At 43.6% G+C, this 14,080-nt stretch overlaps 1 protein-coding gene across 4 annotated transcripts in view; it reads left to right on the forward strand.

The window, feature by feature from the left end:
- Window positions 1-1,118: 1,118 nt before the first annotated feature.
- nfia (nuclear factor I/A) overlaps window positions 1,119-14,080 on the forward strand; it is a 158,539-nt gene continuing 145,577 nt past the window's right edge. The window contains exon 1 of one of the 4 annotated variants that reach the window (XM_042005890.1): window positions 1,119-1,332. In XM_042005890.1, the coding sequence (XP_041861824.1) occupies window positions 1,237-1,332 (96 nt within the window). In that variant the 5' untranslated portion in view covers window positions 1,119-1,236. The remainder of the gene's footprint in view (window positions 1,333-14,080) is intronic. The other 3 variants (XM_042005889.1, XM_042005893.1, XM_042005894.1) reach the window with 3 other exon arrangements.

Raw genomic sequence — 14,080 nt, forward strand, 5'->3', positions numbered from 1 at the left:
CTTACCCCCCCACACCACCCGCCGCCCCCGGTATCTCCGGCTGCATCGCATTCCTCCGTCGGGCCACAAAGGGAGAACTGTGTGATGGCGGCTCTGCTCTGGTTCAGGTATTCCCCCTCTGATTAGCAACCCGAGCTTCACAGACCCGACTCGCCTCCTGCAGCTCGCGCACAAACACGCCGACTTTATCCTGCAGGTTAACCGCCACACACACACACACACACACAAACACACACCTTTACCTGACAGGTAGCAAACACACATTTACAGTCAGAATAAAAACAGTGAAAATAACATGAAAAGGAATTTTATTGTGAAATTGAACATAATTCTACCTTTTCTTGAATTTGAATAAAATTGGCTGATGTGTAAAATGTGGTTTTTTATTCTTAGAAAGAACAGAAACATCCTGTTTTCTGTCTTTTATTAATAAAGCAGAAATGAATTTAAACTTGGACTTTTTCGTTTTAATTCTTCATTTTTCAGGTGAAGAAAACTCAGTTTCACCTTTAAACCTTTAAACGTTGGAAACATCTGCAGCTAATTTTTTTATTTGGATTCATTTAGTGGAAGAAATCTGAATTTATTTATTCTGGACTTTCTGCATTTTAAATGGAAAAAGTGAGGCAGCAGAATAAAAGACTGGACCGGATCTGCGGCGGCTGCAGGTCTGACGCTGGACTTACTGAAGGAGCTCCGCGCGCTGCTGGCGGCCCCGCGTGCGCTCCTCCGAAGGCCGGCGCAGGTGCGCTCTGTCCCGCGCGCTGCCCCACGCAGTCTGGAGGTATTTATGCCAAAACACGAGTTTTCTGAGGGGGGGTCAAAACAGAAATCCCCCAAAAAACTACATGATGGTCTGGAAGCGCGCGCGCGCTCCTCCCGTTAAGAGTGATCTTGAAGAAGTTTGGAGGAACTTCAGCTCGCGCTTCTTCTTCTGATGATGATGATGATTATAGCCACAAAGTCCTAATTAAACTCAAGAAGGAAGATACGGAGAGGCGACCCGAGGCGCGCGGCGATGCGGAAAACAAGCTCGTCATTGGCCGCGTGCGTGCGCGTGTGTGAGGGGGTGTGTTCTCCCCGCAGCAGATGACTGCTGCTCACCTTGCCACGGGGACCGCACGAGATTGGTTCATTGTCAACATTTTTCCCATGATTCCGTGTGGTGTGTAGCGACATGCGGAGCAAATGTTTTCTCAATTAGCGTCTTATCTCCGGTGAGCGCGCGCGCCTCAGATGAAGCTCGCTGACAGCGTCATGGCAGGAAAAAGCGCGGAAGGATCCATCAAATGGCAGCTCTGCTACGACATCTCAGCCCGGACCTGGTGGATGGTAAGCTGCCTCAACTTTTCCCTCCTCTTCCTCGCTCTTCCTCTCGCTGCTGCCGCACTTTTCACGCGCTGTTTGGTAGAAAATGTCCAGAAAGAAGCTCGCGGAGCGGCGGGACTCTCCGCGGTGTTTTTGGCCGCAGCAGGGAGCTGCTTCGCGGGGACTCGTCTCTCCTTCCTCCGTCACATTAACAGAAAGTTAGGGTCCGGCTGGGCGCGTGCTTCGTCCTCGCGCGGCGGCCGGAGCCTCGACCCTCCGCGCGGGGTCGCGTCACGCAACTTGTTGTGGTCAACGAGGCCAGCCGACCTTTGAACCCCCCCCCCCCCCCCCCCCCCCCCCCCATCCACTGAGGATGCCGGAGAAGGAGGTGAGGTCCGGACAGGGGGAGATCGGGGAGACCGGGCGGGGGTCCGCGGGGGAAGGAGGGGGTCCGCTTGCCCACAATAGTCTTTTGTAGCCGGTTTAGTCCAAACGAGGCAGGGACCGAGTTCATTATAGGACAGCTCACTGCGGGGTAGCAGACCGGACCGGCCGGAGGTTCGGTTCTTGTGTCCGGGATGAGGAGAAACAAAGGCGGCTTTATGCTGACCGTAACTGGACCGACAACGTTGAATTCCTCCCTCACCAGCACACGCGCGCGCGGACTTTTACCGACCGGCCCCGCAACCGTGGCGCGCGGATCCGGGATGTGGATCGTCCCGGTGCGAGGAGCACACACGCGCTCGCGGACGAAAAATGATTTTTTATTTTCTTCATTGTTTTTTGATTTTGATGTTTATTTTTCATTTTTTATTATTTGTTTATTTTTTGTAGAAATGTTTACTTTAATCCGAGTTGTTGTTTACAGAAGTTCTGGTTGTGGTGCAGGCCGCGCGCGGAGCCTCTGCTTCATTTTGAGATTTATTTCAAATAAACTGAACGGATTAAAAATGTAAAGTCTGAAATCTGAAGGTTCCGCTTTAGTTTAGTTTTTATTTGCAGCTTTAAGCAGTAAAAAGAAATTTTTTTCACTTAAAAGACGAGAAAATAATCGAAGTTGCAAAAAGATTTCTAGAAAAAAATCACAGCGTTTTTAATTTAGTAAAAATAGAAACATGACTTTTATGGTTGAAATAGTTTCTACAGTTTATTGTTTTGTTTGTGGGAAATGTGTTCGTGTGTGTGTTTGTGTGTGTGTGTTGCAGTAGCGTGAAGGATTTTCTCCGTTTTCATTTAGTCCTGAAATCTAAACCTTTAATCCAGTTTAACCTTTTTGTTTTCTCTCATCGTTCTCATGATAATTAGTCTTTAATTCTAGATGGAGTTAAACGCAGGAAACGCGCGCGCGTGTGTGACAGATGCAGCTGTAAATATTTTTGTTTGCTTGGATGTTTTCAGCCTCCGCATCGCTGCGGTAACTCCAAGTTTAACACAAGAACCCGGAGAACATTTGCACGGTGGAAAATAGTGCGTGCACGTGCGTGCACGCGCACGCGCGTGTGATTTTTAACCTTTCATGAAAATACTAAAACAAAACACTTTTCATCGTGAATTTTTTACATCACGTGGTTCATATAAAACTCAAACAGGTGAGTTATTAGAAACACCTGCTTCCTGCAGATTTTGACCACCACACACACACACACACACACACACACACACGTCTGAAATGATCTGATATGAAGCAGCTGCAGGAAGGATTCTTCCCTCCATGTTGGTCCGACCAGGAAAATAAAACCAGTCGAAATAAACAATCTCAGAGAAAAGCATGTTCTTCCTCACCTGTGTCAGGTGACGTCTGAGGACACACAGGTGTCTCCAGGGTGATGTCATCTGCTGCCTCTTTGAGCTGCATCAGTTCAAGGTTCAGTGTTTTTGTTGATAGCCGTGGGCGGACTGGTTCAGACAGACCGGATCCAGTAACTAAAACAAAGTGCTCAGTGTTCCGCTTTAAATCAACATAAGAATAATATAAAACATTATCAATAATAAAACAATATATAAGCTCAAGCTGGAAATAAATAAAAACACAATAAAAACAATAGAAAACATGAGTAAAATAAAACAATACAAAACCGGATAAGAATGAAGAATTTAGGGGACTCAATTATAAATAAATAAGATGAATAAATGTACACAAAAAAGAGCAAATGTCTTATTGAGCTCAGTGATGGCAGCAGGAACAAAGACTGTTTGTATGGTTGGGCTTCTTCTGTGGGGCTGAAAGCCTCCGTCTGGGGGGAAGAAGCTGGAATAAATCGCGTAGAGGATGGCAGTGATCAGGACAGAACCAAGCCACCACGATGAAACTGAGCCCGTAAGGAAGAATTTAACCGGGTCAGTGTGGAAATGAGCCAGTTTTCTGAGGCAGAACGACTTACAGTTTCCATCAAAGTTCAATTTATCATCAATTAAAGTCCCAAAGTTTTTCTCTTTGCTCTATTTTGTGACCCTTAATTAAAAACTCTTCATGCCTGTTTCCTTAAATAAATTCCTTTAGTTGGAAGTAGGACTCCTCCCACCACTAAACAAAGTCCCTGATAACTGGACTGAACAGACCGTAGACATCAGACAGAACCCGCGGAGGAGGACCCCGGGTCAGACGGAACCCACGGAGGAGGACCCCGGCTCAGACGGAGCCTGCGGAGGACGACCCCGGGTCAGACGGAACCCGCAGAGGAGGACCCCGGGTCAGACGGAACCCAAGGAGGAGGACCCCGGCTCAGACGGAGCCTGCGGAGGACGACCCCGGGTCAGATGGAACCCGCGGAGGAGGACCCCGGGTCAGACTAACCCGCGGAGGAGGACCCCGGGTCAGACGGAGCCTGCGGAGGAGGACCCCGGGTCAGACTGAACCCGTGGAGGAGGACCCCGGGTCAGACAGAACCTGTGGAGGAGGACACCGGGTCAGACTAACCCGCGGAGGAGGACCCCGGGTCAGACGGAACCCGCGGAGGAGGACCCCGGATCAGACGAACCTGCGGAGGATTTCTCTGAATGAAATGGTGTAGAAAGTTCTGGCTCCTGCTCTGGGTTTTCATTCCAGGACTGGTTGCAGTTTCTACTTTCCAGAATGGTTTTCTAGCTCTGTTTTGCTTTCAGAATCTCAACTTCCAAGTCTTTCTTGGCTAAATGAAAGTCAGACCGTCCCAACTTTTTAAGGCAGCTTCTTTTTCTTTAGACAGGATTTGACACTCTTGTTGACTCATGGATTATTATTGGGCTTCACCTGAACACACAAGGTAACATCACGTCTTTGTAGGAAGCAGCATTCGAGCTGGTGACATCCACCACAGCGTCAACATCATTCCGACAGGACCGGATAAAAACCACCTAATCTGTACATTTAAAACATTCCTGCAGGGAGAGCCCAGATTCTTCTGACCGTGTCACAGTCTGACAGGAAGTGTACGCAGTGATGGTCAGCAGATCCCAAAGAAGGAAGAGGGAGGGATTTTTCACCGATCCATAACAAAGGTCCAGTACTCATCCCGTCTGGTAGAACAAGGTACATATTAGTAAAAGTTTTCCAGGGTTGATTTAAGAGAGACGTGGTTATAGTCACCTATTTTCAGGGTGTTGGGGGAGAGCAACTGCAGCCTCTGGACCGCCTCTGATGGTGCTGCAGGCGGAGGCGGGGGAGCCCGCTGGACAACGTAGACTGTGGAGATAAAAAGTTAAGGAAACTTGAGGGAGTGACACGGGTAAAAGTTCAGTGTCTGTGTGCTGAAGCTCTCTGACAGTCAAAGCGCTGCCGTAACGTTTATTACTCCCCATCCCTGGGTCTTCCCCAGACCTTCGCGTCCCAGTCCAGACGAAATGGAACTCCATGGACTCATCAGTAGGTAAGTCCTGCTTCCTGGTCCCACTCCATCAGCCACATCTCAGTAAGGCCCATCACACAGCCCTGAAGTCCTCCTGGAACCGGACGTTTCCCTGGAGCTTGTCCATCTTGTTCCTCCCCAGGTTAACAGAGGACAGCTGCTGTCTCCTCTTTCCTCTTTTTCTTATTGCCTGTTCTCTTAAAATCTCTCAATAAAAAATCTGGTACCCTTAGTATGAGGTACCAGGTGATGGACCAGCAGTCCAACACAACGAAGTAAAAGGATCCAAGGCGTAAACTCTTGGTTAGTGGAACATAAAGTTTATAAGAGTGTCACACCGTCAATGCATAAACAATAAACCCATAAAAAACAAACCCAGGACGCCAAGCTCGCTCACTGCTGGTCACCCGGCATCAGTCTCTCCATCCTGCTCCGGATTCTGCACTTGTACTGTTTTTATATAAATAATTTTTGTATTATGTCTTTTAACACGTGCCAAATAAAATAAAATAAAAAAAAAATCAGTGTGCACGTGTGTGAGCATGCATGAATGAGCGTGCGTGTGTGTGTGATACTGAGTCAAGATGTTAGTAATGTGGAGAGGAGCCCTGAGCAGCAGAGATGATTAGAGGAGGAAATTGGAGGATTAGAGTTGTCTGCTTGAACTTCCTGAACACAGCGTGCTCGCTCGCCCACCTCTCCCTCCTTCCCTCTCTCTCTCTCTCCTCCCTCTCTATGTCTCTCGTCCCCGGGTATGGACCGATCCCAGCAAGTCTCCGTCTGTCCAACTTGACTCAGCTTTAACTCTCCAGTCGATTTTCTTTCCTTCGGTTCTCTTTTTTCTCCCGTCATCATTCTTTGTGTTTTCTTTTCGCTCTTCGCTTCCTTTTTATTTTCTTTCTTTCTTCAGAACGTCTGGCATCTTGGACCCGACCCGGTTCTGTAGAATCCTGTGAAAAAGCAACTTTAATTAGATGATTCCGACACCTTAACACATTCAAAATTTCTTTCCCTTTATTTTATTGATTGAATTCTATTTATTGAATGATTAAATGATCTAACTGATTTTATTTCTAACTGTATATTTATTTTTATCTAACCGTAAATTAATTCACCGTTTTCATCTTCTGGATCTTCTGAAACTTTTCCTCTTTCATCTGCCGTGTCTCCATCTTTCTTTTTCTATTCTCACTCCTTCTGTTTCCATCACTTTGGATGTTTTCTTCCTCTTCTCTTGCTCTTCATCACCTCCTCCTCTGTTTTTATTTCTCCCTGGAGAAAGATGGCTACCAGCCAAGACAGCTGCTTCTTCTTCAGGCGGGACGCTTGTTTTTTGTTGTGTGTGTGTGTGTGTGTGTGTGTGTATGTGGCATACATCCTGCTGGGAGGAGAAGCGATGATGATGATGGTGATGAGGTAGACATAAAAGTAAAGACCCCTCAGATCTGTTATTGGGAACTATTTTCTGTAGTGGAAGGATCTAGTTGGAGTGCTACAGTTTAACAATCAGACTAACTGCAGGTTTTTATTGATTTATTATTTATTTAACATGGATTTTTTATTTATAGAGCTTTATATATATATATACATACAGAGGAAAATAAGTATTTGAACACTCTGCTATTTTGCAAGTATTCCCACTTAGAAATCATGGAGGGGTCTGAAGTCTTCATCGTAGGTGCATGTCCACTGTGAGAGACATAATCTAAAAAAATCCTGAAATCACAATATATGATTTTTTTAACAATTTATGTGTATGATACAGCTTTACCTGTACTGATTGTACAGGTGTCTTTATGCAGCTATCGACCTCAAACAGCTGCTTCTGATTTAGGATAAGAAGTGGAGTGGAGGTGGACTTTTTAACGGCGGACTAACAGGTCTTTGAGGGTCAGAATTTTAGCTGATAGACAGGTATTTTGCAGCTGTATCATATATATATATATATATATATATATAAAGCTCTTTCCTCACTCTGTTCATCTCCAGCTTGGAGCCACTACTCCAGTGTGGGGATGCGGCCCCCAGAGCTCCGATGACCACCGGTACTACTGTTGCCTTCCAGGCTTTCTCCAGCTCTTCCTTGAGTCCTTGGTTTTTCTCCAGGTTCTCATGTCCTTCTTCCTGATATTTTCCAGCATTGGGGATGCTACATCCACCACAACTTCACCATTTTGTCACAAAAACGGCAGTGTGGCAGTGGGCGTGGTCCTGCTCAGCCGTAGGTAACGCAGATTGGCACAGCTACAACGCATGTCTAATCCTAAAACTCTTTACCTGTAGTAGCGTGCTGGGGCCTCAGACAGAAGGAGCAGGAGGAGAGACGGATGCCTGTGTTGCTGCACAAATAAAGTGTGTTAAACGTACTGAGGTGTGGTGGTTGCTGTGCCAGGTTACCCCATGACGTAGCAAGGTCGCTACAGGCAGGTATCTCGTGTTTGTGTCATCAGAATGGTGCATTCAGGTACCTGTAGGTATCTCACAGATTTCTGCTTTCCTAACTCATACATAGGAAACTCATAACGTCACACCGCAGAAACGCATGAAAAGGTTGCCATGGAAACATCCATTGGAGAATCTAATAAGTTGGATTTACTTTTTAAAAAAAAGTCTGCCACTTTTTCTAATGAAAATGTCATTTTATGATCTTGAATTAACTGGATCAGTCTGGACTGATCTGGACCTGATCTAGACTCAGTCTGGATTAGTTTAGACCTGACCTGGGTCCTTATTTATCAAACTGAGCGTAGCAAAGCAAACTACAGGCAGCATCTGCAGGGAAAAAAAGAAATGCTGCAATTTGACGTCCTCCACCTGTTTCCATTTATAAACCAGAACCAACTCTAAAGCGGCGCAGGTGAGGGACACCTTGCGCCGCCCACATGGTGGCTTTAAATGTTCAGGTGGACGCCTGTAATACATATTCATCACATCATTTCCATGACGGCTCAGGAGGGAAAAAGAGGGAAGAAGTGGAATATTTCAGGGTGTGAGACAGAGATCCTCCAGATCTACTCCAGCTGGGTAGGTGGGGCTCCAGCTGGGTGGACGGGGCCCCAGCTGGTTGGGTGAGGCTCCAGCTGGGTGGGTGGGGCTCCAGCTGGGTGGGTGAGGCTCCAGCTGGGTGGGCGGTGCTTCAGCTGGAGCACAAGGTGGACAAGGAGTTGTAGGAAATAAAGACGTGTGGACAGAAATGAGGACAAGAATAAAAACATTGTGTAAGAATAAATAAAGGAAATCCTCCTCTTGTGTGTTTCGTTAGCGTAGCATCACTTCTAGACCTCCAGCCTCCAGTCTGGTCCCACTCTGCTGGAACGAAGGACCAAAGCTACTTTCCACACTGATGCTACATGCTGGCAGCAGACTGGCTCCTTATTTATCTGGATGGGTTTTATAACATGAAGTTTTGTTCCACAATGACAGAACATGTTTTAGTGGTTGAGCTTCTTATTAACATCTTCTCCCTTTTTCCTGGAAATCCTGGTTTTCCCGAGTGTGGCTCTTAGGAGGATTAATATGGAATATGTGTTTATTTCTACGAACAGCTTTAATATCTAACATGTGGGGTGGAAGGTGATAGTAGATTATGTACAAATGTCTCACATTTCACATCATTTCCTGGTTTTATTCTGGACCGTTGGTGTCGCCGGTTCCTGTTTAGCTAGATTTTTGCGTACGTCTGGTTCAGAGTTGCCGTGGAGGAAGAAACATTTTCCCACCAAGTTTGGTTTTTATTAGTGCTGCCCACATTAACGCATTAATCGCGCGTTACCGCAATGCGTAATTAATGCCGTTGATTTTTTAAATCATGCATGGTTTTTTTTTTTTTTTTTTTGTTTTGTTTTTTCTGGCCGCTGGCTTTGATGACAGAAACATGGCGTCCATGTTTCTCTTCCCTGCTGCAGCAGTGATGATGTAATCAGGAGAGAGCGGCTTTATTAACATGAAGACACGTTTTCTGTCTGGAAGAAGAAGAACCAACGTTTCTCTTTGTCTAAACCTGCAGATGGTAGAACATCGTGATTTTTGGATGGGAAACTGCTCCTAAAAGACAACGAGAAGCTTTGTTTTTTAAATTTATTTTTTTAATAAATGCGGTTTTAATTTATGCCAGACAGCAAAGGTAAGACATGCTTTCTGACTTTTACAAACGTGAAGCATAAATCGGGTCTTCTTCTGCCTCTGGTTTGGTGAATCTTGGTCATATTCAGATGAAACTTCCAGCTGTGGAATCTGTGAGATGTGAGCTTCCAGTAGAGGAGACGTTTGTTCTTGTTCATGGGGAAACATCATCTGTGTTTACATGTGATTTCAGACTTTGTGTTGCTGGTCTTTTAATTATTGTTGTCTTAACTGTGTGTGTTGGTGATAGAAATGGTTTTACTGAGCTGGTAGCTGAGATTCTGGACTTTCTGTGGATACCACACATGTTTATAGTTACATCTACAGACCTGACGCTACACCCGGAAACGAGATGTTAACCCTTAACTCCCGGTAGCGGAGGCTGCAGGTGCAGAGGTGAAGCTAAACAGTCAGGCTAAGAATGAAAGTTTAGAGAAATTATATCCAGAAATCTGGATAATGAAGCAGTGAAGGTGCATGGATGGAAGTTATTGTACATATTGTGAATATTTCTCTCTCCTCACCATCTAGAAGCTGTGAGATTCTCATCCTGCTTTCTGTCTGTTCACCTGATGCTGATATTCATCACATATTGTTCCTTCTGTGTTTAGAAGGAAGCAGCTTCACAGCTTTAAATTCATCCTGCTGACTTTTTACCTTTTAGTTAGTAAATCCTGAACATTTCATCCTTCTTTCTCATAAATATGTGATTTTATATATGAAGAAATATTTTAACTGTTGCTGTTTAAAGAGAAAACTGCTGCTAAACCTGTTTATGTGTTTAGTGCAGGGGTCTGCAGCCTTTCCAATCCAAAGAGCCATTTTTCCCTCAGACAGCTGAATAAAACTCCTTTAGAGACACAAATGTTACCAGACTTTTCAAAAAGGAAACTTAACATATATTTTTAATGAAGAGACATCATAGGATATTTGTTATTTTTGTAGAATCACATTTTTATTTCCATTTTTTGGTTTTAAAATAAAGAAAAACATAAAATCTTTATAAAAAGAGGATAAACAGACTTTCTTCTAAGGGATGTATATATTTGTGGAAAATGATGTAAAGTAAAAGAAAACACAGTCCCTGGTTTCCAACCTAATAACTGTGGTGATAGACAGCATGTTTCAGCCAGCCTTTATACTGAAAAAGGTTAGACAGGAAACGAATGTTGTACGCCTGATGTGAGGCGAATTCTGGTTATGTTCTCTAGCTTAATGAAGGTCCGAGTTTCCCTCGTTAACTGTCGTAGCGATCCTTAACGCATAACTAGACAATGTCAAGAAAGACAGATTTAAAAAATATTTTAACCAGGTACAAGTCACTATAATTGAGCTAAACTACAACAGGACAGGGATATTCTGGGTAACGTAGACCCTGTCAGTCCACGGACTTTTAACAATCGTTCTTCATTTTTCTAGTTGTTGCTATTCTTTTTCATTCTTCCTGTTGTTACTATCGTTCTTAATTGTTTTTCCAGTTGTTGCTATCGTTCTTTGTTTTCCCGGTTGTTGCTATTGTTCTTTGTTCTTTTTGGTTGTTGCTATTGTTCTTCTTCGTTTTTCCGGTTGTTGCTATCGTTCTTCATTTTTCCCGTTGTTGCTATCCTCCTTCGTTCTTCTGGTTGTTGCCATTGCTCTTCATTTTTCCGGTTGTTGCTATTGTTCTCCTTCGGTTTTCCGGTTGATGCTATCATACTTCTTCGTTCTTCCGGTTGTTGCTATCGTTCTTCTTTGTTCTTCCGGTTGTTGCCATCGTTCTTCTTTGTTCTTCCGGTTGTTGCTATCATTATTCATTTTTCCGGTTGTTGCTAGCGTACTTCTTCGTTTTTCCGGTTGTTGCTATCGTTTTTCTGGTTGTTGCTATCGTACTTCTTCGTTCTTCCGGTTGTTGCTATTGTTCTCCTTCGTTTTTCCGGTTGTTGCTATCCTTCTTCGTTCTTCTGGTTGTTGCCATCGCTCTTCATTTTTCCGGTTGTTGCTATTGTTCTCCTTCGTTTTTCCGGTTGTTGCTATCATTTTTCTTCGTTTTTCTGGTTGTTGCTATCGTACTTCTTCGTTTTTCCGGTTGTTGCTATCGTTTTTCTTCGTTTTTCTGGTTGTTGCTATCGTACTTCATCGTTCTTCCGGTTGTTGCTATCTTTCTTCTTTGTTCTTCCGGTTGTTGCTATCGTTCTTCTTTGTTCTTCCGGTTGTTGCTATCATTCTTCTTTGTTCTTTCGGTTGTTGCTATCATTCTTCATTTTTCCGGTTGTTGCTAGCGTTCTAATTCGTTTTTCCAGTTGTTGCTATCCTTCTTCGTTCTTCTGGTTGTAGCTATCGTTCTTCTTCGGTTTTCCGGTTGTTGCTATCTTTCTTCTTTATTCTTCCGGTTGATGCTATGGTTCTTCTTTGTTCTTCCGGTTGTTGCTATCATTCTTCATTTTTCCGGTTGTTGCTATCCTTCTTCGTTCTTCTGGTTGTTGCCATCGCTCTTCATTTTTCCAGTTGTTGCTATTGTTCTCCTTCGTTTTTCCAGTTGTTGCTGTCATTTTCTTCGTTTTTCTGGTTGTTGCTATCGTACTTCTTCGTTTTTCCGGTTGTTGCTATTGTTTTTCTTCGTTCTTCCGGTTGTTGCTATCTTTCTTCATTGTTCTTCCGGTTGTTGCTATCGTTTTTCTTCGTTTTTCTGGTTGTTGCTATCGTACTTCTTCGTTCTTCCGGTTGTTGCTATCTTTCTTCATTGTTCTTCCGGTTGTTGCTATCGTTCTTCTTTGTTCTTCCGGTTGTTGCTATCATTTTTCATTTTTCTGGTTGTTGCTAGCGTTCTTCTTCGTTCTTCCGGTTGTTGCTATCGTTCTAATTCGTTTTTCCAGTTGTTGCTATCCTTCTTCGTTTTTCCGGTTGTAGCTATCGTTCTTCTTCGGTTTTCCGGTTGTTGCTATCGTTTTTCTTTGTTCTTCCGGTTGTTGCTATCATTCTTCATTTTTCCGGTTGTTGCTAGCGTTCTTCATCGTTCTTCCGGTTGTTGCTATCGTTCTAATTCGTTTTTCCAGTTGTTGCTATCCTTCTTCGTTCTTCCGGTTGTAGCTATCGTACTTCTTCATTTTTCCGGTTGTTGCTATCGTTCTTCTTCGTTCTTCCAGTTGTTGCTATCGTTCTTCGTTTTTCTGGTTGTTGCTATCGTTCTTCTTTGTTTTTCCGGTTCTTGCTATCGTTTTTCTTCGTTTTTCTGGTTGTTGATATCGTACTTCTTTGTTTTCCGGTTGTTGCTATCGCTCTTCGTTTTTCTGGTTGTTGCTATCGTTCTTTGTTTTTTCGGTCGTTGCAATTTTTCTTCTTTGTTCTTCCAGTTGTTGCTATCGTTCTTCTTCGTTTTTCTGGCTGTTGCTATCGTTCTTCATTTTTCCGGTTGTTGCTATCCTTCTTCGTTCTTCCAGTTGTAGCTATCGTACTTCTTCGTTCTTCCGGATGTTGCTATAGTTCTTCTTCGTTCTTCCGGTTGTTGCTATCGTTCTTCTTCGTTTTTCCGGTTGTTGCTATCGTTTTTCTTCGTTTTTCTGGTTGTTGCTATCGTTCTTTGTTTTTTCGGTCGTTGCAATTTTTCTTCTTTGTTCTTCCAGTTGTTGCTATCGTTCTTCTTCGTTTTTCTGGCTGTTGCTATCGTTCTTCATTTTTCCGGTTGTTGCTATCCTTCTTCGTTCTTCCGGTTGTTGCTATCGTTCTTTGTTTTTTCGGTCGTTGCAATTTTTCTTCTTTGTTCTTCCAGTTGTTGCTATCGTTCTTCTTCGTTTTTCTGGCTGTTGCTATCGTTCTTCATTTTTCCGGTTGTTGCTATCCTTCTTCGTTCTTCCGGTTGTAGCTATCGTACTTCTTCGTTCTTCCGGTTGTTGCTATAGTTCTTCTTCGTTCTTCCGGTTGTTGCTATCGTTTTTGTTTTTTTTTTTCGTTTTTCTGGTTGTTGATATCGTACTTCTTTGTTTTCCGGTTGTTGCTATCGTTCTTCTTTGTTTTTCTGGTTGTTGCTATCGTTCTTCTTTGTTTTTCTGGTTGTTGCTATCGTTCTTCTTTGTTTTTCTGGTTGTTGCTATCCTTTTTCTTCGTTCTTCAGGTTATTGCTGTCATTCTTCTTTGTTTTTCCTGTTGTTGGTATCGTTCTTCATTTTTCCGGTTGTTGCTATCTTTCTTCTTCGATCTTCCAGTTGTTGCTATCGTTCTTCTTCATTTTTCCAGTTGTTGCTATCCTTCGTTCTTCCGGTTGTTGCTATTTTTCTTCTTTGTTTTTCCAGTTGTTGCTATCCTTCTTCTTCATTCTTCCGGTTGTTGCTATAGTTCTTCTTCGTTTTCCCAGTTGTTGCTATCCTTTGTTCTTCCGGTTGTTGCTATTGTTCTTCTTTGTTTTTCCAGTTGTTGCTATCCTTCTTCTTCATTCTTCCGGTTGTTGCTATCGTTCTTCTTCGTTTTCCCAGTTGTTGCTATCCTTCTTCTTCATTCTTCCGGTTGTTGCCATCGTTCTTCTTCGTTTTCCCAGTTGTTGCTATCCTTCTTCATTTTTCCGGTTGTTGCTATCGTTCTTCTTCGTTTTCCCAGTTGTTGCTATCCTTTGTTCTTCCGGTTGTTGCTATTGTTCTTCTTTGTTTTTCCAGTTGTTGCTATCCTTCTTCTTCATTCTTCCGGTTGTTGCTATCGTTCTTCTTCGTTTTCCCAGTTGTTGCTATCCTTCTTCATTTTTCCGGTTGTTGCTATCATTCTTCTTTGTTTTTTCCAGTTGTTGCTATCGTTCTTCTTCATTTTTCCAGTTGTTGCTACCATCGTTCTTCGTTTTTCCAGTTGTTGCTAACGTTCTTCGC

This window comes from Melanotaenia boesemani, chromosome 14 (assembly GCF_017639745.1).
Source record: "Melanotaenia boesemani isolate fMelBoe1 chromosome 14, fMelBoe1.pri, whole genome shotgun sequence".
In the NCBI taxonomy this organism is placed as follows: Eukaryota; Metazoa; Chordata; class Actinopteri; order Atheriniformes; family Melanotaeniidae; genus Melanotaenia; species Melanotaenia boesemani.